General features: G+C 35.3%; 8 protein-coding genes and 1 non-coding gene across 11 annotated transcripts in view; 3 read left to right on the top strand and 6 right to left on the bottom strand.

Annotated features, from left to right (window-relative positions):
• Positions 1–479: 479 nt before the first annotated feature.
• On the bottom strand, positions 480–2,917 carry LOC108825846 (rhamnogalacturonan I rhamnosyltransferase 4). Of its 2 annotated transcripts, none has more exons than XM_018599202.2 (8): positions 2,474–2,720; positions 2,338–2,405; positions 2,175–2,263; positions 1,935–2,088; positions 1,571–1,860; positions 1,283–1,487; positions 1,057–1,214; positions 480–970 (listed from the first exon to the last, which is right to left on the bottom strand). In XM_018599202.2, exons 1-8 carry the CDS (start codon positions 2,697–2,699, stop codon positions 721–723), a joined length of 1,440 nt encoding a protein of 479 aa, XP_018454704.1. In that variant the 5' UTR covers positions 2,700–2,720; the 3' UTR covers positions 480–720. The 2 variants fall into 2 exon arrangements, with proteins under 2 accessions (XP_018454704.1, XP_056851315.1); XM_056995335.1 differs by adding an exon at positions 2,791–2,917 and having other exon boundaries at positions 484–970; positions 2,338–2,714.
• A 2,319-nt stretch (positions 2,918–5,236) lies between these two features.
• Positions 5,237–6,070, bottom strand: LOC108825864 (uncharacterized). The gene is made up of 2 exons (XM_018599220.2): positions 5,579–6,070; positions 5,237–5,467 (listed from the first exon to the last, which is right to left on the bottom strand). The coding sequence occupies exons 1-2, from the start codon at positions 6,014–6,016 to the stop codon at positions 5,381–5,383; spliced, it is 525 nt and encodes a 174-aa protein (XP_018454722.1). The 5' UTR covers positions 6,017–6,070; the 3' UTR covers positions 5,237–5,380.
• Positions 6,071–7,225: 1,155 nt separating this feature from the next.
• LOC108828669 (uncharacterized) lies at positions 7,226–8,508 on the top strand. The gene has a single exon (XM_018602418.2). It carries the CDS (start codon positions 7,329–7,331, stop codon positions 8,331–8,333), a length of 1,005 nt encoding a protein of 334 aa, XP_018457920.1. The 5' UTR covers positions 7,226–7,328; the 3' UTR covers positions 8,334–8,508.
• Positions 8,509–8,907: 399 nt separating this feature from the next.
• Positions 8,908–11,531, bottom strand: LOC108825314 (xylan glycosyltransferase MUCI21-like). Its single transcript, XM_056995334.1, has 2 exons — positions 11,394–11,531; positions 8,908–10,133 (listed from the first exon to the last, which is right to left on the bottom strand). Exons 1-2 carry the CDS (start codon positions 11,527–11,529, stop codon positions 8,908–8,910), a joined length of 1,362 nt encoding a protein of 453 aa, XP_056851314.1. The 5' UTR covers positions 11,530–11,531.
• Positions 11,532–13,407: 1,876 nt separating this feature from the next.
• On the top strand, positions 13,408–15,141 carry LOC108836012 (MO25-like protein At2g03410). Its single transcript, XM_018609227.2, has one exon. It carries the CDS (start codon positions 13,941–13,943, stop codon positions 14,988–14,990), a length of 1,050 nt encoding a protein of 349 aa, XP_018464729.2. The 5' UTR covers positions 13,408–13,940; the 3' UTR covers positions 14,991–15,141.
• LOC130500339 (uncharacterized) lies at positions 14,984–18,663 on the bottom strand. Its single transcript, XM_056995284.1, has 4 exons — positions 18,437–18,663; positions 18,245–18,334; positions 15,367–15,463; positions 14,984–15,251 (listed from the first exon to the last, which is right to left on the bottom strand). The coding sequence occupies exons 1-4, from the start codon at positions 18,615–18,617 to the stop codon at positions 15,113–15,115; spliced, it is 507 nt and encodes a 168-aa protein (XP_056851264.1). The 5' UTR covers positions 18,618–18,663; the 3' UTR covers positions 14,984–15,112.
• An 87-nt stretch (positions 18,664–18,750) lies between these two features.
• On the bottom strand, positions 18,751–20,252 carry LOC108825572 (uncharacterized). The gene is made up of 5 exons (XM_018598888.2): positions 19,962–20,252; positions 19,644–19,776; positions 19,376–19,500; positions 19,152–19,298; positions 18,751–19,054 (listed from the first exon to the last, which is right to left on the bottom strand). Exons 1-5 carry the CDS (start codon positions 20,160–20,162, stop codon positions 18,923–18,925), a joined length of 738 nt encoding a protein of 245 aa, XP_018454390.2. The 5' UTR covers positions 20,163–20,252; the 3' UTR covers positions 18,751–18,922.
• A 1,306-nt stretch (positions 20,253–21,558) lies between these two features.
• LOC108828437 (probable methyltransferase PMT5) overlaps positions 21,559–25,917 on the top strand; it is a 30,365-nt gene continuing 26,006 nt past the window's right edge. The window contains exons 1-10 of one of the 2 annotated variants that reach the window (XM_056995510.1): positions 21,561–21,715; positions 21,990–22,077; positions 22,162–22,754; positions 22,826–22,961; positions 23,442–23,682; positions 23,776–24,001; positions 24,209–24,367; positions 24,446–24,748; positions 24,819–24,951; positions 25,041–25,381. In XM_056995510.1, the coding sequence (XP_056851490.1) occupies positions 22,252–22,754; positions 22,826–22,961; positions 23,442–23,682; positions 23,776–24,001; positions 24,209–24,367; positions 24,446–24,748; positions 24,819–24,951; positions 25,041–25,190 (1,851 nt within the window). In that variant the 5' untranslated portion in view covers positions 21,561–21,715; positions 21,990–22,077; positions 22,162–22,251 and the 3' untranslated portion in view covers positions 25,191–25,381. Of the gene's footprint in view, positions 21,716–21,989; positions 22,755–22,825; positions 22,962–23,441; positions 23,683–23,775; positions 24,002–24,208; positions 24,368–24,445; positions 24,749–24,818; positions 24,952–25,040; positions 25,382–25,917 lie in introns of those variants that run through there. The other variant, XM_056995511.1, reaches the window with a different exon arrangement.
• On the bottom strand, positions 25,699–25,771 carry TRNAA-UGC (transfer RNA alanine (anticodon UGC)). Its single transcript has one exon. It is a non-coding gene; the product is annotated as a tRNA-Ala (tRNA).

Raw genomic sequence — 25,917 nt, 5'->3', positions numbered from 1 at the left:
ATTTAGATATATATATATATTAGAAAAATATTGGGCCGAAAGTTGTATCATAAAGCCCATAATACACTCGCAAGCAAGAAAATCGGAAAGACTTGTTCAGTTAATGAGATCAAGTTGATGCTTACTCGTCAGTATTGTATGCATAAACTTATCATGAACTGGTATCCTAAAGAGCTTAACGATGGAAAGAGAAGAGCACATTCAAATGTTGCCTCACATGATTTTGACTTGGAGAATGTAACCAAATCTTCTGCATCAGAGGTGACTCTGCTGTAAGTAGATACCATTGGTTGTGACATGGAAGAGAAAGCACGCGTATAGTGAAGGTGAAGCAGTGGTTGCAAATGCCGACCAAAGGTGAATGAATGTGGCTGTTAACTCGCTCTAGAAGAAAGTAATGCTTCTAGACTGAGAAGTCGAGAGTTTCTTAAACGAATGTAAGATCTGATGAATGAATGAGATATAGTAATAATGATCTATGATCCACAATATTCCCCTTATATCTCCTAATGTCATTGATTAAATCAATTAGATCTTAAGAGATGGTAAACCAATTCCTGATATAAAGATACAGCCCTTCTTAACTTACATCTCTTTAACTTTACAAAAACCAAAAAAAGGGTCAAAAGAAAAACACAGAGATGGTAACTAATCAGATCCTGCTCTAGTGGTTAGTGATCTAGTATATGCTTTATAAATAAATAAATAAATAAAGAAGCTTTACTCTGTTATAGTGGATGGACTTACTACACTGATGCATTCATGAGGATTGGCATAAAAGTAATCTTCTTCCTTTGGTTTATCAGAGATTACTTTCCTATGTGTTGCTTCTCCCATCCTTCTTCCCTCATGAGCTTCCTTGACAGATACTGCAAACTGATCCCATGATAGTGTCTTGTTCTCATGCAAGTCCAATAGCTCCACTATTCTCTTCCGGTTTAGCAATATTGTTTTCTTAAACCCAAGATATCTTTCCAAAAGGAAAAAAAAATGCTCATTTCAATAAATCTTGCTGAGACATTTAGTAAACATTTTTATTTATGTAATAATAGTTACCTTCGATGACCTTCAACAACTTTAGCCATGTTTCCATAGTAGGTAGGAATAAAAGTGTCGCTGGCTACCGATACAATGAAGTCTAGAGCTGCCATTTGTGATGAATGGTTCTGAAACCGTTGCAGTTCCTTTGGATCTAGCAGCATTTCTTTTTTCACCTGATAAAACATATTATTATATGATGAAAGGTTGAAAGTGTGACAGAAAAAAAGAGAAAAAAACTCACAATTCTTGGGAATGATTCTTTTAAAAGGGCTAATCTCTTCTCACCACCGTAGATATCACCAGCTGCAATGTACATCTGTGTGTCCTTATGGAACCCTAAAGCTTTTAAGACCGAAACAGTCTCTTCAGGTGTCAATGGACAACGTCCTTGCACCCTTCTCTCTTCAGACACTATCTCTTTCTCTTTCCACCAAGGATATGCATACCTATAATAACGAGAACCATACAGATCAAGATTAATTAAGCAGAAGCATCAAAGGTAGAAGAGTATTAATGTTATATAATATACCTTATCTTTTTGAGTTCTTGAGCTTCTTCCTGAGTGCAACCATGAGTGCAGCCAGAGAAAGCCAACATGTCCATCTCGTATCTCAAATGCAAAGCCACAAAAGTCCCTCTCTGTTGGAGAATCCGAACTAGCTTTGCTCCAAGAGCCTCGATACGGGGAGTGAATCTCAGTCCTTGGAAGTTCACACGGCATCTCAGCCTCTGGAGATGGAGAGAGAGACCGTTGTTGGCTAATCTCGTATCACTCCTGTTGAAATGTATCACTTTATGTTTCCTGAACCGCGGCAAGAGCTGAAAAACAAGAAAACACCAATCAATCAACATTCATTCATAAGCAAGTTAAGAAAATGAATGAAGACTAAAACCTTGTGCAAGTAATACTTGTCATTTGACCAGCTCACTGGAGGCATTTGGAAGAGTTTGTGTCCATGATAACGTTTAGGAAGGCTTCTTATGATCCGGACTTCATCTCTTAATGAATCGATGAAATGGTTTATATCAAAAACATCCTCAAATTCACTGCAGAAAAAAAGTTAAAACCAAAGATGGTTTAAATTACTATTTACTTAACACACAATACACAAAAAAAAAAAGTGAGAAGAAACCTTGGATCAGCCCAGAAAGATTTCTTATCAAGCTCTGGAACAACAAGTGTCAAGTTCAACAGTCTAGCAATTGTCACCATATCACATATCTGAAAACATAACAAAAACAAAACCTCAAACCCTAAATCTGCAAATTAGAGAGAGCGTGTGTGGGTTTACAAACCGCTGCACGCATCTGATTCAAACCGCCATTACAAGACACTCTTAGAATCCCATTACTTGTATAATTTCCTGCAAAAGTGCTTAAAATTTCTTAAGCACAACATCAAACCCTAAATACCAAGAACATAAACACTCACTTCTAGGAGGAAGCAGAAGCTGCAATCGAACCGGCTCAACCGGAAGGGAAATCTGATTGGTTAAACCGGTGAAGATCCTGGAATGCACGCAAAGCTGAAACAAGCAAGTCCAAACCAAAATGCTGGAGCAGACTCTAAAGAACCATCGAGTTTTGGTAACTCTTGGGCTCGGTCGCTTATAATCGCTCGGAGTCTGAGTACTCTCCGATCTAATTTGAATCTCCATCTACCTCCGACCCACCTTCATCCGATAAAAACTTTGATTATTATTATTATTATTTGCGGGATTTTCGAACCAGATGACAAAAACATCTTACACTTTGGTCCTAATACTCTCTCGAGGGACAAAGGAAACATATACAACCGTTCAAAAGTTTCTATGAGTATTTTTTCTTTTCTGGTGATAGTTTTCCCGAGAAAATCACCTACCTACTACTTTGGAAGAAGACTTCAAAATCTTGAGGAGAATCCAAACAGCTCGAACTCATCGGAGACTCCAGGTCACGTCATTATCTCTGCCGCTATTTAAAATATTTTTAAAAAGTCCATCATTTAACTCCCTTCTTCGTCTTTATTGTTTAACTAATCAAAATGTGTTGCCCAAAAAAAAAAATTGTTTAATTAAACGAGTTTGAAAACAACAGTGTCACACCAATGGATCACTTTATATAAGGGAAAATCGCATAAAAAACCCTCAAAGTGTCACTTACTAACACTTTAAACCTTGAAGTTTTTTCACTAACACTTTTAACCTTCAAAGTGACATTTGTATCATAAAAAACCTTCAAATAAAAAAATTGACCGGTTCAGCAGGTAATTTTTTAAAAATAATTATTTAATTAATAAAATAAACAAAATAAATAAATAAAAATCCAAAAATAAATAAAAATCGAAAAATTCTAATAAAATTTACAAAAATGGAAAAAAATAAATTAAAATTTTAGAAAATTAAATAAATATATTAAAAATTAAATTATTTTCTAAAATATTAATAAAAATAACTAAAAAGTTAATAATAAATAAGATTAAATTTAAATAGAGAAGAACTAAATAAAAAGTTCACAATTTTTTTTAAAAAATGGAAAATATAAAATTCAAAATCACTAGTGACGATGATGATTTCTCACATAACCATTAACAATGATGATAATTGCCATATCTCCAACGATAGTTTCCGACATCATCTTGAAAATGACAAAAAAAATTTTTTTTCAAACTTTTGAATTTTCATTTTTTTGAAATATATGAATTTTTATTTTTCTGTTTTTTTTTAATTTGATCTCATTTAGTTTTGAATTTTAATTTTCTAAATTTTAATTAATTTTCTGATTTTTTCTAATTTTCTGATTTTTATTAATTAATATATAATTACATAAGAATCAAAAAAGTTAGAAAAAAATCTGAAATTAATTATTATTTAGAAAATTAAAATTCAAAAATAAATGAGATCAAACTAAAAACAGAAAATAAAAAAATTCATATATTTCAAAAAAAATGAAAATTCAAAAGTTCGAAAAAGATTTTTTTGTCATTTTTAAGATGATGTTGGAAACTATCATTGGAGATATGGCAATTATCGTCATTGTTAATGGTTATGTGAGAAACCATCATCGTCACTTGTGAATTTTGAATTTTGAGTTTTATATTTTCCATTTTTTTAAAAAAACTGTGAACTTTTTATTTAGTTCTTCTCTATTTAAATTTAATCTTATTTATTATTAATTTTTAGTTATTTTTATTAATATTTTAGAAAATAATTTAATTTTTAATATATTTATTTAATTTTCTTAAATTTTAATTTATTTTTTTTTATTTCTTTTTTTTGATTTTTGTAAATTTTATTAAAATTTTTGATATTTATTTATTTTTGGATTTTATTTATATATTTTGTTTATTTTATTAATTAAATAATTAGTTTTGAAAAATTACCTGCTGAACCGGTCAATTTTTTGATTTGGAGGTTTTTTATGATACAAATGTCACTTTGAAGGTTAAAAGTGTTAGTGAAAAAATTTCAAGGTTTAAAGTGCTAGTAAATGACATTTTGAGAGTTTTTTATGCGATTTTCCCCTTTATATAATAAGATAGTTGTATACTTGTATTCACTTACATGGGCTTTCATCAAAACAATAGGCGGAAAACAATTATTCAGTTGAAGTATATTTAAAGCCCAACTGATATTATATAAAAAAAATTGTTTAAAAAACAAAAAAGATTCAAAAATTCCGCTGCCGGAAATTTGAACACGGATTTCATGAAGGCGAACAGGAGCGAACTCCTTTCGATGTTCAATTAGAAATAAACCAATGTGTTACAGCGGATCTTGTTTATCTGTAAAGGCAAATTCAATTTATTTGCTAAAAGTCACATGGACCGGACCTCTTTAAAGCCTGCTACGCTAAACTCTTTGTTAATACTAGTGCACAAAAAAAAATCTCATGAAGACTATGATGATGGTTAATATTATTCAGTGACTCAGAGCATGCTTACATTCATATATCATTCACATCCAGGATGTAAACCCCCTCATTGATGATGACGATCATGTAGGAATTATGATTATATTGTAACAATATTGATCGAGATGAATTATCCAAATGACTTATTTTTTAATGTCAAAATATTTTTTTTTTTTAAATAAAATTTTCATATTCATCTAAATGGCTCATGGTGAAACGAACAGTCCCTACAAAGCTAATTATTGTAGTTTCAAATGCAAAATTATTTGTGTTTGATACCCAATAAACAATGATAGAAACACTATACTTAAACTGTATTCCACTCTATTTTCCTTTGATTTTATATATATTCTTACATACACATGGACATTAATATATATATGTCCATAATCTGTATACTTCACACAACAAATAGCCAATGTTCTACTACAAAAATATATTGGTCTCGTCACATGATTCGAACCACTCGAACTCTGCGTCTTGATGATAGCGACTCGTTCAGTCTCCCGATTTCAAGTATAAGCTCCTTTATTTTCTACAAAATTATCAGAACTCCACTCAATATCGAACTAACATTTTAAAAAGATTTCCTAAAATAAATTTCAAGAGTTAAAAATCTTTTTTGAGTAATCAGTTTTGCACAAACCTGATCTTTCTCTCTAAGCTGAAGAAGCAGAAACCTCAGCTTCTCTTCTTGCAATCGTCTCCACCATCTCAGGACCTTAACATAAACAAGGCTCGAGACAAGGGAGAAACCACAAACGAGGGTCAATGACCAGAACACCCTTGTACTACTCACGTAATTACAAGACGCCCTCTCGAAAAATCTTGAGTCCTTCAAACGCTTCTTGGCAGTCTCGATCACCCAACACGGAAACGACTGATTCACCGTGGAGGAGGATTCATCATCTTCCTCTGCTATGACGGGAACAACAGTATCTTCATCATCATGGTCTTGGCTTGCTTGTGATATCGGTGAGTTTAGAGGGCTAGATGCGTCGATTGATGAGCTTGTGGGTGAGGTTTGTATCACTACCCATTCACTGAACTCTTCTTCTTGCTCTGCGTCTGCGTTGTTGTTCATCTTTTTGGGATAATGTTCTGCTTTTGCTATGTGTTGTTTGGAATTTAGATTATTTAAAAAATGTAACAATGATATTTTCCTAGTTTAGACCAAAATATCTAACAGATGATAGTGACACTACTGGTCTCTAGTATTTCTATTTTCAAAATAAATTTAAAGATATTTTAGTAAAGCTATAAAATGATTTCAGTAGACTTCAAAAGTCTCAGATTAATTTATTAATATTCAATTAAACTTGGAAAATTAAAAATTAACTCATGCTACTTTTTTGACAAAATCTAACATGCTACTTTGATATGATTTATTTGGTTATATTTAAGAAATCTAATACTTATGCATGATTGTTTTTGGTGATACTAGGTGATCAATACATTATGCATGAGCGTCGCTTTAGTTAGATATGAATGCCATGCATTGTTATATTAATTATATTACGCTTATATTCGGATATTTTCTTGTAAACCCAACTTCTTATACAACAAATGTAACAAAAGCAAAGGAGCAGAAGAAAACAGTTAATCCCATGGTTTTTTTTTTTTTTTTGAAAAAAGACATTCAAATTAAAAACATACAGGTTTTGCAACCATAAAATTTTAGAAAGCATAATGAAACAATCCTCATATCAAGCTAAGCATTAACTTAGAAAAGAGAAACTTATTGTACATAAACTTAGTGAAACAAGATAAGGAAGAAATAAACACTAGTATAGTACATGTTGTCTACTCGTTTACCCTTGTTTCGTATCGTGGTCTATTTCATATCCTGATATTTCTGAATCGATTTTATTGGCTTTCCATCTCTTGACATGTTTGAGATTTGCCATAACATCACTCGTGAACCCATCCTTGTGAGAAAGGCTCTCATGTGTAGGAGAATATATAAAATCCAATAAATTGTCCCTTGAACCCATGTCGGTGTCGGAGACAATAATAGGTGTCCCTTGAATTTTTTATATTGGGACAAAGAGTTAATGATTAATCATCACATATATATATATATATATATATTATATATATATATATATTAATTGATGTAGTGCATCAGGAATTATATTACATGATGTGTTTGAGACTTGACTGGTTTAAAAATAAAATCGTATCCCTTGTCAAAAAAAATAAAAAAATAAAATAAAAGAGTCGACAAGTCTATTCGGGTTTAGAACCAAAAAAGATATACGGAGTTTGACCCGACCCGGCCCGGCCCGAATCTACCCTATCAGTCCTGATTCTCTTGAAGGAAGAGTCGTGGTCACTTTACTTTACTTTACTTTCTAGACTCTTCTTTCTAACTCCGTGTCCCCACGCGCGCTCTAATGACGACGCCATCTCCTCTCCCTCCTCCGCCTACGGTGAATCTCTGGGTGGTCTTATCGGAATCAAAACGCATAATCAACGCCCACTCACGCCACTTCCTCGCTCTCTCCGTCCTCTTCCTCCTCCCCCTCTGCTTCTCCGTCACCGTCTTCCCCTCCGTCTCCCGCCTCATCCTCGACCAATCCTCCTCCCCTCACCACAACAGCGTCTCCCTCCTCCGCAACACACTCCACCACCACCACGACGCCACCAAGACCCCCCTCCTCCTCCTCATCGCTTACATCGCCGTCGTCGCCGTCCTCAACCTCCTAGCCATCGGCTCAATCTCCTACAGCGTCCACCAGGGATTCTACGGACGGCCGGTGAAACTCGTCTCCGCCGTCAGATCCAGCTTCTCCTCCTTCCTCCCTCTCCTCGCCACTCTAATCACCTCCAACCTCATCGTACTCTCAATTTTCTCGATCCTAGGGTTTACAGCTCTCTTACTAACCCGCGTCGTAACCGTAATCTCGCTCGATCACGCTTCGCCAGCTGTCATATTCATCTCACTCGCGGTCGTAGTCAAACTCTACGTGTACTGGATCCTCTCCTGGGCCGTGGTAGTCGTGGAGTCTTCTTGGGGGCTAACGTCGCTGAAGAGAAGCAGAACCTTAATCAAAGGGATGGAGAGCGTTTCTCTCTCTATGATCCTCCTCTTCGCTGTGGCTCAGGCGAGTTTCGTCTGGGTCAGCGCCGTGGCCACTTACGATGATGGGAAGCTGTGGACGAGTGCTTTCTTCGTGGTGGTCCAGATCGTGGTGACGTCTGCGGTTCTAACGGTTCTGATGCTGTATTACGTGGCGGCGACCACCGTGATGTATATGTACTGTAAAGCGGTTCGCGGGGAGCTTGCTTGGGAGATTGCTGAGGAGTTTGCGAGAGAGTATGTGAGTTTGCCGTTTGATGATGGTAAAGTTCCTCACTTGGTCTCTGTGGCTTACGACAACAACAACAATCACGTCTGATGGATGATGAAGTGTGAAGGTGTCAGTGTTTGAAGTTTTTGTAATAAAGCTAGTTTGTGTATTGGATCTTGTTTAGTGTTTGACTGAATCGGACAGGGTTTGTGTTTGTTCTTGGGAATTTTTAGCTTTAGTAATGTCTATGATGGAACTATGAATGATATAAGTTTTATGGCTATTTATGAGCGGTTTGTGTGGTACAGTCTACCTACTAATGTTATAAATGAATCAAACTGATTAGTCATAATCAAGATTTATTGAGAATCATCTTCAACGAAAGATTCCATTTTTGTAAAAACATTGTTATTACAAGAAGAAACTTCATCCACGTAATGCAGCTATTGTCCGAAGAACCAAAGTATACTTGTGAACTTTGTATTTTTTCCCATGTTCGAAAGACGGAAAGAATTTTTGCCTTCTTGGGCGAATCATATTGTGATTTATTATAATCTATTAGAGTATATGCACATAAACACACAACAGCATAGTATATTCAAATTTTTTTTTACGGCAGTATATTCATTCAAATTGACCATCAAACAATTTATATAAAAATACGACAAGCATAAACGTTAAATCAACCGTTTAAGTCCATAAATAATTTAGCTTTCTCGTAAGCCTTATTCATATGATTCCTAAACCGATTCACATCTAATCTAACATCTTGTTCTTTTAAATAAACCCTTTTGGTCACACCCCAATCCATCCGGCTAAAAGCAATAGGATCTTTCAAAACCAAATCATCTCTACTATACTTCTCTACCAAACTACTCTCTTCCACACCAATAGAATACTCCATATACTCCAACTTCATTGCCTTAGCAGGCGATCCGTAACACTTAGCCACCCAACCTACTCCAATAGGAACAACCTGAACAAAAACCGAACCGGGTCTAAGAAACAACAAATGGGTTAATGCCGCACCATGAACCCCGACCATCCCATGGCTCGACTTTATAAGTTCATACGCTTCTCTCATGCTCGTAGTTCCTGATGGTCTAAATGTGATCACCTCGAACCCAACGTTTTCAAGCATCTCTTTGATCTTCTCCTCGTTTGACATCACCCTACCAACGTTGCCATATCGACTAAGCAATACGAGACGAGGCTTTTGGGGTTTGAAAGTGGATAGACTTGTGTTGAAGGCTTTGTCTAAAAGATTGTGGAAGCCAACTAATAATCCAGGGTTGGGAAACTGGGTTGAGTCCATTAATGTTGGACCATATGATATTAGGCCCACAATAGCTGAAGTGAAACAATGTGTAATAGAAGCATTTTTATTCTCGAGTAATATTGGTTTGTGTTTGCTTAAAGCACCTAGAACGTCCTTGTATTTTGGCATCCACCAGTTCCTAGGATTCGCTACCACGAGGATGACATCCCGGTTGGGGTATATCGAATTGGCTGTGATGAAAAGCGGAATGAAACCATCCATGAAATCGTGATAGATGTTTCCGGTGTAACCTCCGGCGCTGAACACAATAGCCGGCGAATCATGTGTTATGTCACATGACCGGGTGAGGCTCGGTGGGCCTGATGTCAGTGTTAGTTCTTGGATTTTAGACATGATCCAGTTATCTGCCTTTCTTGGGTATGGTTTGATCTTTTCGACAATCGGTGCTGATGTGGCGAAAGTGGGGTCCATGAGAGTGATGGTTTGGGTTCTGACGTCGAGATGACATGAGCCGTTGACTGAACAGACATCGTAGTTGGTGTCGGCTCGATCACATATGATTGTTGATGAAGTCATATCTTGGGGAGGCTGGTCGATTTTTATTGATTCCCATGTCTGTTGTAACGTGTCTACATAGGAAACATCTTTTTTTGTCAAACATAGGAAACATTTATTTATTAATTATCAGATAATAGCTGACATTTCTATTTAAAAATTGACATATCGAAGGCTCAAAATTATTTTAGCCGGGACTGCATGGAATAAAAAATGATATTCTAACCGATCAATCATATTTTAATCGATCAATCATTATTTTATCTAATCCGAACCGAAACTTGTTAAATATCTAAACGAATTCAAAATTTTGTAATCTAAAAAATCGCAACCGAATTCGATCGAAACCAAAATAATTTGAATATCCGAATATATCTAAATCAGATATACATATTTAAATATATTAGCTACTTTTATATTTAATATCTAAAAATATCTAAAACATATATGATATTTTGAATTTGTCCAAAATATTTTAAAATATATAGAGAAGTCAAAAATAAATATTTTAAGTAGGTAAAAATATTTTTAAAAAAATCATACTCCCTCCGTATCACTTTAAGAGGTGTTTGGAGAATTTTTTTGTTTCAAAATAGTTGATGTTCTCACTATTTTAAGTAAAATTTAATAACATTTGAATTTTTTGACCAATTACAAAATACTGAGATTTTTTATTGGTCAGAATAGTTTCATTTAATATTTTTATACAACCAAGATAAATTGTATAGAAGTTTGTATTTTCTTAATTTAGGTGCAAAAATCTTAAAATCCACTTAAAATGATACAAAGGAAGTGTTGATTATCCATCCAAATATTCAATATAAACCATTTTATGTTAAGTTTAAGTATTTTGGCATTCATTACTCAAATTTATATATTATTTTTATTTTTAAATTTTTAGAATTTTTAAGTATAAATTAATCTTCAAACACTTTAAACGGATTATCTGAATCCGAACCAAACCCGCAAATCTAAATCGAACCCGCAAAAATCTGAACCGAACCCAAACCAACATTTATAAATACTCGAACGTGTCTGAAATCTTTTACCCAAAAATACGAACCCTAATAAATCTGAACCGAACCCGAATGGCTATCCAAATGCCTACCTCTAAATCATATTAGTACATTGTAATTAATTTTAAAAAGTCTGATTTAGCATTCAGATTTAAGTTAACTAAACTATTTGTGAGTTAAAAATAAATAAAGTTAAGCCTTTAAAAATAAAATCAAGTTTACAAAAAAAAGTTACATTTTTATCACAATTATCCATTTTTGTAAAAAGGGTTTGATCGTAGATTCTAAAGAAGTGGTTTGATGAGACTTCTGACATACCTTGAGATAAATTTAGCGAATGAATCAACTCAAGGTCGGACACGGTGGAGAATAGAGCAACAAGATATGTAGCCATAACGATGACCAAGGCAACTGCTGCCACAGAAAAGCTTCTATCCGCCGTTTTCATAACCATGATTCTTTGGTGTAAGGAAATTAAAATATATGTATAGAAATTCGATTGAGGCTTAATATATATAGTCTTCAGGTATCCTTCAATGGAGGAGAAAAGAAGAAAAACATTGTAAGAAGATTCACAAAATGCAGACGAGAGAATATGCATATATCTAGGGAAGACATTAACTGGTAAAACCTTTAAACAAAAATAAACAGTTTTATTAGTTAATCTATATACAAAAATTTTAAATAATAAAATGATGATTGCATGGGAAGATTGTAATGGAACTATCTCTAATTAATTATATAACTCAAATGTAGTGTTCGGTTAGTCGCTTACATGTTTACTTCATTTGTTGTTTTGATAATCATTAAAAAAACGTGGACAGATATTGAAATCAATATTAGCAAACTAGCTAAAGTAAAGACATAGTAGTTTGTTTCAAGCATTTAAATTTATTATTTCACTCATGTTTTTTTTGAATCGTCAATGCAAGATGAGAAAGTTGATTAATGTTATACTTATGGGAGGCTCCATAAGTATAACATCAATCAACTTTCTCATCTGTACATCAAGGGAAGTGGTTTAATGGTTGTTTGATCAAGACCAGCATAGAGATCAACTCATGCCTGCTGACATCTCTCATGGATATGTATTAGCACGAGCAGGCATGGAAGATGCCTAATGAACCAGAGGTGAGATGTTGTGCAGCATTTCTTAATGATGCTTCTAATTATTATGTCCTTGGATCTATCTTATATGCATTGGATGGAAGATGGAATCAGGCTAAAAGAAATGAGAAATTTGATGAAAGCAAGGAGGTCTGAGCAAGATCGCAGGCCATATCACAATGGAAACAGAGTTATCAGTAGATGGTTAATTTCTATAGCCAACAAAAGAAACATATATACACAAAGCATTCTTTGTAAGTAGATTTGTTTTAGTGTACAGAGCAGGAACAGTTGTTGTTGATTACATCTCTGGGCTATGCTAAGTTTGTTACTTGGTTGTGTGGTCTGACCTTGTGAATTCTTAGGTTTACATCATTACATGCCGCTTCCATCTTGATCTTCTTCTTGTGAACAAAAGGAAGTTCATGAAGAGGCTTGTTGTACTTTTCACACATAGTTGTTGGATTGGGACGAAATCTCCAGCTGTATCCGCACCATAAAAAAGAAAAAGAAAAGAGATTTATGGATGATCAAACCGTTCCTGCATAAACCAGACAACCATGAGCCAAAACTATTGGAATGTGGATGGGATTATCCACAACGAGTCGTCTGCTAGAAACAAGAAAGAAGGTTTTATATGTCCATGTTTGCTTCTGTAGTTATGAGCTTAACAGTCTTAAATTGCTTATACGCATTTGAATACTCTTCCTCAAGCTTTGAGATTTTATCTCTTAACTTAGCTGCCAAAGTTAAACTATAATCGTCACTGTCAATGGCATTATGGAGATCTTTGGATGATAAAAAAAGTTCAAAACTCTTACACAAAACACATGTCAGTAAAACACCATAGGTCCATAACATATCATTTCCATATACCTCACCTCAGTTAAATTTTTCGATCATTCAGTTATTTGCTGAGGTCATAGCAACTGAATTAGGCAATTATTTTAAGACTCTTATTGTGTAAAGCCCACTAGTGACCAAATTAAGGCCTCTTGAGACCTAATCAGCCTTTTCAATTATTTGAATGTAGATTACAAAATCGGAATATGTATATACATCGAGTATGAAAAAATGCTTTATATGTTTTCTGGTAAAAAATTGAAGATATATTTGGATTCTATGTTTTATTGTTAGTCAAATATATTTAGTTAACATTTGACCAAATCCGTTTTATAACTTCACGGACACGCATAATAATCGTTGAGAAAAAAATAAAAAAAATAAGCTTTTAACCTAATTAAGACACCAAAGATATTCTTAAAAACAAACAAACACCGAAAAATCCGCGCGGCAAAATTAGGCAATCGAGAACCCCCCCCCCAATTATAGTAACTCTGTCTCTTTCTTCCTTCCTTCCCTCCTCCTCCTTCCTCTTTCCTGTGAGGATATCAAAAGAAACAATGTTGATTTAGCAGCGAAACCCCTAAAAGAAAACCCTAGATAAAGACATATAACATAATTACATTAGATAGAGATTTGTTTTGTGTGTGTGTGCTTTTGAATTTTTTTTCTTTTCATTGCTGTTTAAACCCAAAGGGGAGAAAAATAGGTGCGTGTGTCTCCAAGATCGGTGGTGCTTGGCGTCAGGGAGGCTCCGATGTCTCTCCGTCGTCAAAGCACCACCGTGCAGGGAGCCATCTACGCGTCTCCACCACCTCATCATACGACGATGAAGTCAGCATCACATTCAGCGGGAAGCTTAGCAGTTTCAGCGGTAACCTAGGGAACAACCACCACCACGGAAGCAGCAATAGGATGAAAGGTCTCTTCAGAAACAAGCCTCGTCCTCCCGGAGAGATCGTTCGTCAGACACGAGATCTCATCGCTCTGTCCGAAACCACCGACTACGAAGAACAAACAACAACCAACACGAAACACTCCAAACGGTTAGGGATTTTTCCGGAGATCTGCAGGAACATTAGGGATTTGAAATCGATCTTGTACGGAAACAGCGAAGCCGAGCCCGTGGCCGAAGCGTGTCTCTCTCTGACGCAAGAGTTCTTCAGAGAAGACACGCTTCGCCCCTTGATCAAGTCTCTTCCGAAACTCGACCTCGAGGCGAGGAAAGACGCCACGCAGATCGTGGCGAATCTTCAGAAGCAACAAGTCGGAAGCCGACTCGTTGCTTCTGAGTATCTCGAATCGAATCTCGACGTGATCGACACGCTAGTCGAAGGAATCGGTCGTGACCACCATTTGGCGCTGCACTACACGGGGATGCTTAAAGAATGCGTCCGTCACCAGGTCGTCGCCAAGTACATTCTCGAGTCGAAGAACCTCGAAAGGTTCTTCGACTACGTCCAGCTTCCGTACTTTGACGTAGCCACGGACGCAAGCAAGATCTTCCGCGAGCTTTTGACCAGGCACAAGTCCACGGTCTCCGAGTACCTTTCCAAGAACTACGAGTGGTTTTTCGCGGAGTACAACACGAGGCTGTTGGAGAAAGGGAGCTATTTCACGAAGAGACAAGCGTCGAAGCTGTTGGGGGATGTGCTGATGGACCGGTCTAACTCGGGTGTGATGGTGAGGTACGTGAGCAGTTTGGATCATCTGAGGATCATGATGAATCTGCTCAGAGAACCGACCAAGAACATTCAGCTAGAGGCCTTTCATATCTTCAAGCTGTTTGTGGCGAACGAGAGGAAACCAGAGGATATCGTGGCGATACTCGTGGCGAATCGGAACAAGATTCTTCGGTTGTTTGCTGATTTGAAACCTGAGAAGGAAGATGAAGGGTTTGAAGCTGATAAGTTACTGGTTGTGAGTGAGATTGCGTCGCTTACTCTTAAACTCACGGATCCGTGAATGAATGGATGTTTATCGAAACGTTTGTTTTTGTCATGTTTTGTATTTTTGCATTTAGCGTAGATACTCTGTTCTCCAAAAAAAAAAAGAAGCAAAATACATAAATGTGATTTTCGAAAGTTTTATTCAATGCCAGTCTTCTTCTTCAACATTTCGATGAATTTTTCTTTCTCTTCATCTGTCATTCCATTGGTTGAACAGTCTCCTACTCCCCACTCTGCTCCTCTTAGACAATACTTGTCTTGAATCGCTCTTTCATTCCTATAACAAAGACACACACAACAAAAACCGACATGTTACACTGTTTTGGCACTTAGAGACCATATGAGTATATGAATGGGCTTCAAAAATGATGAGAGTTTTTTTTTACACTTACTTTTCTTTGTTTAGTTTGGAGTTCTCGAGTAGTTTCTTGAGAATTGGAGAATCTTTGAATCTTGAATCGTTTTCAGCGTAGAACTTCTGGTTTCTAGCTGCAATTACGAAAGCATTTTTCTTGAAGCAGACAGAGACAAAAAATACTTTTGTCTTAAAGATTTCGGACTTTAATCTGTTACGGGACAAATGGATGAAAAAAAATCTACAACCACCAAAATTAATCTACATGGGATAATAGTTAAAAAATTACAACATTGCCATTAATGAAAGAATAATCTGAGCCATTCGATTATATTTTCTCTCTTTAAACCAGAGCCATCGGATCATAAAGAAAAAAGAGAATCTGATATTTACGAAAATGCCATTATTGAAATATCAACCATAGCCGTTAGATCGTCTTGTCTACGATTTAATCTTAGCCACACGATTACATATGTATCTCCTTCTCTCTCTTCCCTCTAATCTCAACCACATGATCATTTATTCCTTCTTCAATTACAGCCATAGAATCTTCCATATCTCATTCATTAATTCGACTGGGTATAACTAGTATAACTCGTACAACTGAACATGTGAAGAAATTTTATAACTAGTATATAAATGTTATAATCTATATATAATATGTAGCTACTATAACTAACCGGACTAGTAAATCATGTTTTACATGTGAAATAAACAAACAAATATCCTAATTTGTATATGATGACAAAATTTCATATATTTTATTTGAGTTTATAAACTATATTAGTCATGTTATTAAGATAAAAAAAATATCAAACATATTTTTGCAAAGCTATAAAGTGAAAATATTGGTACAATCTCTAAGCCTAGACATATAAACAATTGGTATCATTTTTATTATATATTAAACAAGTATTACTGGTATAACTGGTACAACTTTGACATTTCATAAATTTGACAAAACCAATTTGGTATTTTATATGAGAAAAACAATCAAATATCTCAATTTGTATCTGCTCGTAAGTTTCTCTTAATTTATTTGAAGTTTTGGATTTTTTTTTTTTGAAAATTATTACAGAACTCCACAAGCTTACATGATCTACCTTATACTTTTAAGGTTTGTTAACTTGTTTGTCCACTTAATTTTTAGAAAACATACATGAAATGTATTTTTATGAAAATGATGATTTCATTGTAACCGGGCAAAGACATGTAAACATAAATAAGTGGTACAACTGATGTAATTGTATTTATTATATGGTACAACTGATATTTTACGATTTCACTGCCAAAGTACAACTATGCACAAACTGGTATAACTCAAAAACTAGTACAACTATGTATAGTTTGTACAACTAGAAAATTGGTAGAACTACTTGTTATTTTATATATTATAAATGACAAAACTGCCTTTGATGAAAATGCATTCTCAACCATTAGATCGTCTCATCTCTTTTAATTTGAACCACAAAATATTTTTTCTCTTCATCTCTCTTTCACCTGGGACCCACTTTCTCTCAACCCTAGATCATTTTTTCCTTGTTTGATCATAACCACACGACTTCTCTTATTTCTATGTATATAACTAATATAACTTGTACAACTAAACATGCAAACAAATGATATAACTAGTATAACTGATATAATTGGTATATATAAATTATATAATTCATATATAATATACAATTAATGTAACTAACACGACTAATAAATCATGTTTTCCATATGAATTAAACGAACAAATATCTTAATTGGTTAATGGTGACAAAATTTAATTTATTTTAATTGAGAGTTTTCAATATTTTGTTTTATTTACCAAATGGAGATGTGGTTTCTCTCTCACGGTTCTGAACCTGCCTGGTTAGATTTGACGAGGACCACCGTAGACACCACCATCGAGCTTCTTCTTCTTTGTCATGACTTCACTCTTTTTTGTTGTATCTCTCTTCTTCTTCTTCGTTGTATCTCTCTTCTTATTCTTCATTGTATATTTATTCTTCTTCGTTGCGGCACCTCTCTTTTTCATAGTAGAGTCCTTTTTGTTCATCGCCGACACTCCCTCTCTCTTCTTTTTCCGGTGACTCGTGTATTTGGAACCATGGTTGAATTTTTTTCTGGCTCCGTATCTACCTTTTTGGTCTCGAGAGCAAAAAGATGAATATGATTTTTTTCCGAAAATAGTACAACTAGTATAACTAGTACAACTTGTAACAAATCATTAGTCAAATTAAATATTATTAAAAATATATTATTCATGTATTTGATACATGCATGCGAGGAAGATTAGACCAATATGTCTTCTTGGTTCTACATCATCTTTTTTTATCATCTTTATACGTGAAAACAAAAAAAAAAATAAAAATCACTATATTAATTGCAAAGTTGTATACATATTTTACTTGTATCAGTTATACTTGGTATACTAGTTATACTCATTATAGTTGTACTAGTTGTATTAGTAATACTCTGCGTTCTTCTTTATCTTGAATCTCATAAGAAAAAGATGAAATTTGATTCTAGATAAGATATAATTGATTGAACATGACTATGGGTTGATCGATTTGGTATAAGAAAAAGAAATTTAGTAGATTATTAAAGAAAATTTTTGATTTTGTTTTATGGTGGAAGAACATTAATGGAGAAGAAAGAAGAAGAAGAAGAAGATTAGGGTTAAAATTGCATCGGGTTTTAGGTCGGATTTTGGGTCTGGATCCGGGTCAAATCTGGATAGGATAGTCATGGCATAAACTAGTAAATATGTTTAATTCTTTAAGTCTTATGGTCTTTTCCCCAAATTTTGATTTATTTTTAATTTATTTTTTAATTAAAATTAGAAGTGTCCCATTCTAGATTTTTTCAACCCCCTTTGTCCCATACCAGAATTTGATCCAAAGATTTCAAAAGATTAGTAGTACCATTGAAACGTTCAAGAAACTCGAGCTTAGGTAATTCAGGACCAGGAACTGATTCTATACCGGGACTTCCCGACATTAAGCCTGCTTCAGCTGTAGCAAGATCCGAACGTTATACAAAATTATAATCACGATGATACAGACATATTATGTATATAGAACGGTCGGAAAAAAATTGAGGAGAGTGAGGGTTACCGGTGCAGGGAGAGAGGAGAAGGGTGAGTGAGGCAGCGAGAGGGAAGGTGGACTTGCAGAGAAGGTGCTTAAACTGTGATGGTGGTGATGGTAAAGGTAAAGCCATGGAGGAGAGACGAGGTGCTCTTGTTTCATGGAGAGTGAAGCTCGGCCGAGAGAGAGAAGAGATTTTGGTTTGCATCTTTGCTTCTAGATATTTTTTTTTGTGAGGATGGTAAATGACTTCTTAGAAGATAAGAAAGGAAGAGCAAGAAGTTTTTTTTCAGATATATTTTCCATTTAAATAATAATTAGAAAATATTTTTTTTCTCAACTGAAGGAAAAGAGCAATTAATTGGAGATTTAATACACAATTGAAAATTTGTAGAGAAGAAAATGGATTGATAAACATTATATTCAGGAACAAATCAGCTGAAACATCTTGCAAACTTGAACAAATAAAAGAACAATCCTTTTTATGTTCAATCCGTTTTAAGAGAAAATTTCTCATTCAAGCATAGCCTTGGCAGCATCAATAAGTGCTGGTCGGAAATCGGTGGAAGCTCGGCCTAGAACGGTGTAGCCTTCCTTGTCTTCTACATCCACATCTGCACCATGTCTTACAAGGAGAAACGCAACCTGGTCCAATGAAACACAATAGTAACTTATTATTAGAGTACTTCAGCCTTCAGAGAAAACTACGCTTTAAAGGTCATGTGAGATTTGGACAATTTACTTGTCTGTCATCGCAGATCACTGAATGCATGAGTGGAGTTTGGCCCATTTTATCCGTAGCATCGATCTCTGCTCCTTCCTCGATCAGGAACTCACAAACTTCAGACTTTCCGGTGCTTGCTGCCCTGTGAAGCGGAGTGCAACCCACCTGAGAGTGCACAAAGATTAATGTCAAAGTTTGTGTATTGTCAAAAAAAAAAAGACATAAAGAAGCTACACAAAAACCTTGTCGGTGATGTTTATCTTTGCGCCATGTGTTAGTAAAAGCTGAGCGATCTCTAACCATCCCTTGCTAGCAGCATAGTGAAGAGCAGTGCGACCACCATTGTTCTTGACATTTACATCAGCACCTGAACAAATCCATAATTAAAACTTCACATCTTTAACATATAACTTTATATGCAACAAATCTATCTAACTACAGTGGCTGAGACACGAACTAATAGAATTTAAATCTGATTAAAAAAATATCAAAAACACAAACACAAACAACCTCGAGTCAATAAGATTTCAACGAGCTCCGCCTTGCCGATGCTAGCAGCAGAATGTAGAGGAGCCCAACCTTCATCATCCTTGCTGTTGATTACAGTCTTTGATTCATCTACACTCGATAACAACTTCACTATCTGCAAATTCCACATCCATAAGCTCTTAAAAATCTGAAAAAAAAATCTCCTTTCTAAAACCCAAAATCGCTAACAAAATTGCAACAACGCAGTCCATATAATAATGCAGCTAAAATTACTCAACTTTTTGACTACATGAAGATTCCTAAACCCATTATTTTCCTCCTAGATTTCTGGAAACAAACCTGGGAATGACCGAAAGAAGCAGAGACGTGGAGGAGGGAGCGACCGTCTTCGTTTCTGAAACTGAGAGATTTCGCTAGCTGCTCAGGAGATAAAGACATGAACACCGAAGAATCTCCCGATTCCGCCGCTTTGAATAGTTCTTCGTCTCTGATCTGTTGCTTCGACTCTTGTCCCTTCGTAGCATCGGTTTCGACTTCCATGGCTTCTTGTCCAAGATTTGTGATTCAAGCTTTGTCAGAGAACAGACCTAAGTGAATTCTTCTGTTCTTTAGCTCTGAATAATTATTCCCTTTATTGGATAAAAATAATAATCGAGAGAAGGCTTTTAAGCAGTTTCATATGAGCCTATAAGATGAGAGCCCAAATATGGTCGAATAAAAAAGTAGATTATTTGTTCTGAGCCCAACTTTGTTTTACCCATTTTATCTAGAAGGTAAGGTGAAGATACCACACTAATCTTACCCTTTTTTTTTCTGTCAACAAGATGACACACTCTCATGACACAGTAGAAGTGAACAAAAAGGCAGACTAAGAAGATGAAACAATTACATACTCTATAAATGGAATAACATTTTATGTAATGTATGGGTAGAGAACAACAACAGGTGGTGAAATCTCTAAGGAGTGTCATGAGAACACAGATCCTCTGGTTTGAAAATGAAATCTCAATGAAGTAAAAGTAAAAATAAAAATAAAAATTAGAAAGAAAACATCTAATATTTTTTTTTTTGAAAATGTAAACGAAAATAACATTTAATATGAAATAGAAAGAAATAGTATACTATTAATTTCGCCTACAAAATAACACAGAAAATATTAGTTAACAAAAAGTGTTCACACACAATCATCACGTATATAATGTATTGTCAATACGATTTTTTGATAACATCTTAAATTTATTGATATCAAATCAATATAAGATAATAAGTTACACCAAAATATGTTGTTAATAAGAATTTTTAACAGAGATAATTGTCACCGTGACATTATACTTCCTAATGCATTTGTAAAATAAGCTGATTCGTTAACTTCTTTCTACTTCGTTCTTGGTAGAGTGAGATCTATTTTGTGAATACGATTTTCATCTTTTTGTTGGAAAATAACTCCAAAACGTATAAAAACTTTAACCTAACACGTATAAAAAAAGTTAAAATAAAAGAGTTAAAATAAAACAAAGTTCGTGGTCAAAAAAAGAAGAAAACATAATTTATAGTTGATTATTTTTGCTCACCAACAACACCAGAATAATACTAATAAATCCCTTTTCCTTGTGAATTTAATAAAACAATAAAATAAAAAGACCAATAGACAAAGACACCAACTTATTAAATGCCAAGAAGAAAGAAAAAGTACACCACGAATTGCAATTATTCTCCTCTGCTGCTTCTTTCATGAATGTTTTCTTTGCTCCAATTAAAAGAAAAGGAAAAGACTTTTCTAGTTTTAAAATGTTACTTAAACAATAAACACTATTCCAGATTTAATTAGAAATTTAATCACTTTAATTAATAAAAACTTTTGTTAATCATATCATTTAACAGTACTTACTTATTAATCACATCATTTAACAGTACTACTTATTTATAATTTATCTATATTCAGAAAAATACCATAAACGAACTCTACGAACAGCAGCAAACAAAAAAAATAAAAAAAGCTTACAGAACATTGGAATCTCACTCTTTATTATCCTGTCTCTAACTTTTGCCGTTGTTGGTCGAAAGCTAAATCCTTTTCAGCAAATCTACTACAGGTACGCATCTCAAAAACCCTAATTTTCATTACCGTCTTTGTCGTGGATTATTGTTCGTTTTCTTTCCTGATCTGATCTTCTCATCTCCCTCGCCATTCTCGAGATCTCATTATTAAAGTATATCCGCTTAATTATTCTGAACCTTTCTTAACGATAACGTAAATGTTCGCCGACAAAAAAAAAACAAACTCAAATTAACTTATGTTTCTCACTAACTAGTTTAAGTAATGTGTCTTTTTTTCAAGGATGTCTGATCTGCAAGATTTGTCTGCAGGTAGGTGGTTTTGTCCAAGATTTTGACTTTCTTTCTTTTTTACCGTAATTGGCATTGCCTTGAGAGTTTATCTTCATTTGGGCTTACAGTAAGATCTATTACCTGAGTGCCCATTTCCTGATTTGGATCAAAAACTTAGCTTTCAGTCTTAGGATTGTGAAAGCTTTTCCAGATATGGGGTTTGAGACTATGTACTGCTTCAAGATTGGGAATTTGTTAGAATCTTACATCTCATGAGCACAAAGTATTTGGTTTTAAAGACATGACAAGTCCTTGGTACAAGAGTGTCTCCTCTGTTTTTGGTCTCAGAGGGTTGCTGTTCTTTATACTCGGCGTTGTGGCTCTAGTTACTATTTTAGCACCATTGACATCCACTTCATACGATCCTTCTACTGCTTCAACGCTTGTTCCCAACGTTTATAGTAACTATAGGAGGATAAAGGAGCAAGCCGCGGTTGATTATCTTGATCTAAGGTCTCTCTCTTTAGGGACTGCTCTTAAAGAGTTTCCTCTGTGTGTTGGTAAAGAAAGAGAGAGCTATGTGCCTTGTTATAACGTGACGGGGAATCTACTTGCCGGGCTTCAAGAAGGTGAGGAGCTGGATCGGCACTGCGAGTTTGAGAGAGATAAGGAGAGATGTGTAGTTCGACCTCCGAAGGACTATAAGATACCACTTAGGTGGCCGCTTGGTAGAGATATCATATGGAGTGGGAACGTCAAGATAACTAAAGACCAGCTTCTTTCGTCAGGAACCGTGACGACGAGGTTAATGTTAACTTTTGGCACTTTTAACAGTTTCTTTCAAATATATGTTTCTCATCTTTTTTTATTGTTAGGTTAATGTTGCTTGAAGAGAATCAGATCACCTTTCACTCGGAAGATGGCTTGATCTTTGATGGGGTCAAAGATTACGCTCGTCAGATTGCTGAGATGATAGGCCTAGGAAGCGATACTGAGTTTGCTCAAGCTGGTGTAAGTCTTTACTAGCTTATATAGTAGGCATGCCGGTTAGGTTAGTTCGTTTTTTTTTTTTTTTTTTGTGTCAGTTAGTCCAGAATTCGGTTGGTTCGGTTTGGCTGAATCACCGAAATGAACCGAAAAAGTTCGGCACCGTTTTCGGTTTAGCTTAGCTCGGTTTTAAAAATTTCTACAGAACTCGGTTAGATTTCGGTTTAAGTTGGTAAAAAGTTTTAATTTTTTTGGTTAAGTTCGGTTATTTCAGTTCGGATTTTGGCTATTTCGGTTTGGAATTTTGGTATAGTTTGGCTAATTATTTTTAAGAAAACCGAACTAACCGATTACCAAATCAAAACTGACTTTCTTCATAAAAAATTGCCGAACTGAACCGAAGTGGAAACTGAACCCAAAACCGAACATCTCGGTTCAGCAGGTTCGGTTTGATACATCCTTTTTCAGTTCCAGCTTCTCAGGTTTCTTATGGTGTGCTTGCAGATACGGACAGTGTTAGACATTGGTTGCGGATTTGGGAGCTTTGGTGCACATCTAGTGTCTTTGAAGATGATGCCTATATGTATAGCAGAGTATGAGGCAACTGGGAGCCAAGTCCAGTTAGCTTTAGAGAGAGGCCTTCCTGCAATGATTGGCAACTTCTTCTCAAAACAGCTTCCTTATCCAGCTTTGTCTTTTGACATGGTCCATTGTGCTCAATGTGGCACTACTTGGGATATCAAAGGTAGGTAATAAATTGCATGTTTTTGGTTCATTTTTGTCTTTGAAGTTGGGTGATCATGATAAGAGACGTTTTCTGTTTTGTCCCTTTGAGCAGATGCAATGCTACTTTTGGAAGTGGACCGTGTTCTGAAACCAGGAGGGTACTTTGTTTTGACCTCTCCAACGAACAGAGCGCAGGGAATCTTGCCAGACACGAAGAAGACAAGCATCTCAACACGGGTGGATGATTTGTCTAAGAAAATCTGCTGGAGTCTAACAGGGCAGCAGGATGAGACGTTTCTTTGGCAGAAAACATCAGATTCAAACTGCTATTCGTCTCGGTAAGTATGATTGTGAAAGCGAAAGTGTATGCTTGGCTTTATCTACTGATACCAATGTTCCAAAAAATCGCTAGTCGGTAATTAGGTGTTTTATAGGGAATCATTGGTTAGGCGGGCGTCTAAACCGATTTTCAAAAAATCCTTTCGATTACCGCCTAGACCGATTTTTAGAACACTGACTGATGATGTTTGTTTCATTGTGTATAGTTCACAAGATTCTATACCTCTTTGCAAAGACGGAGATAGTGTCCCTTACTACCACCCACTGGTTCCATGTATAAGCGGAACCACAAGTAAACGCTGGATACCTATTCAGAACAGATCTGCTATTGCAGGAATTACCTCAGCTGAGCTTGAGATCCATGGAAAGTGTTTCTCCCTCTCTCTCTCTCATTCATTGTTCAGTTTTCACTTGGTACTTACATTTTCTCAAATGTTTTCAGGTTTAAAACCTGAAGAGTTCTTAGAGGATACACAGATATGGAGATCAGCACTCAAGAACTACTGGTCCTTGCTTACACCTTTGATATTCTCTGACCACCCGAAGAGACCCGGCGATGAAGACCCTCTCCCTCCATTCAACATGATACGTAATGTGATGGACATGAATGCTCGTTTCGGGAACTTAAACTCTGCTTTACTTGACCAAGGGAAGTCCGCTTGGGTGATGAACGCTGTCCCAGTCAATGCACGTAACACTCTTCCCATCATACTTGATCGTGGCTTCGCCGGTGTTCTACATGACTGGTGAGTGCCGTCGATAGACTCTTTTCATATTCAGATTCTTGAATATGTTTTTTTGTTTCACTTAACGCAGGTGTGAACCGTTCCCAACGTATCCACGAACGTATGACATGCTTCATGCCAATGAGCTTCTCACGCTTCTTAGCGCAGAACGGTGCAGCTTGATGGACTTGTTCTTGGAGATGGATCGGATTCTTCGGCCCGAGGTTTATATTATAAACTAGCATTCTTGTTTTTTTTTTCTTCCTCAAGATCCTAAAAATAAACTTGACGTTTGTGTGATATGGTTTAATAGGGATGGGTTGTTCTAAGCGACAAGGTGGGAGTAATAGAGATGGCACGTGCACTAGCAACACGAGTGCGGTGGGAAGCACGAGTCATTGATCTTCAAGACGGTAGCGACCAAAGACTTCTTGTCTGTCAAAAACAATTTCTCAAGAAGTAACACGCATTCAAAAAATATAAATATATTCTTCTTTCACACAACACAAACAAACACTCACTAATCACTACTACTACACAGTATTTTCACGGGTAAAGTTCTCTGTAAAGAAGGAACTTGGAAGAAGGTTTTGTAATGAGTGGAAAGCTGTTAGCTTTGAGTAGAAGAAATAAAAAAAGAAGTTAGATTCAATATTCTTTGATTCTTCTTTTTCTTTTTTTTTTTACTTGGACAGAAATATTTTTCATTATTCTCTGTTTAATTTTGTAAACGAGATTATTTGTTATTTTATGTTCCAAAAAAATGTTTTGAAGGTACTGAGATGATAGTAAAGTGAGTATAAACACAAAATTTATTAATAAGTGTATGAATGGATGTGTTAAACTTATGACTGAAATGTTTTAGGATGTGTAATTGTAATGCATTTTTTATTGTTTATCTATGCCAGAGCAAATAACGATAGTTTGATTGATGTCTATTTTCAAATATTAACAAAAAAAATCAAAATATGTGGAGATGCGGGGGATCGAACCCCGTGCCTCTCGCATGCAAAGCGAGCGCTCTACCATTTGAGCTACATCCCCAATTGATAGTACTATCCAACGAAACATATATATTTAACTAAACGGTTCAATTTTCAAACATTGTGTATTTTACTAACTTTGTTTATTGACAAAATTTTACATGGAGGGAATGAATTTTAATAAATAAAAAATGTAAAATTATTTTA

Source organism: Raphanus sativus, chromosome 9 (assembly GCF_000801105.2).
Source record: "Raphanus sativus cultivar WK10039 chromosome 9, ASM80110v3, whole genome shotgun sequence".
NCBI classification, from domain to species: domain Eukaryota; kingdom Viridiplantae; phylum Streptophyta; class Magnoliopsida; order Brassicales; family Brassicaceae; genus Raphanus; species Raphanus sativus.
This window is presented reverse-complemented; position numbering and strand designations above follow the sequence as displayed.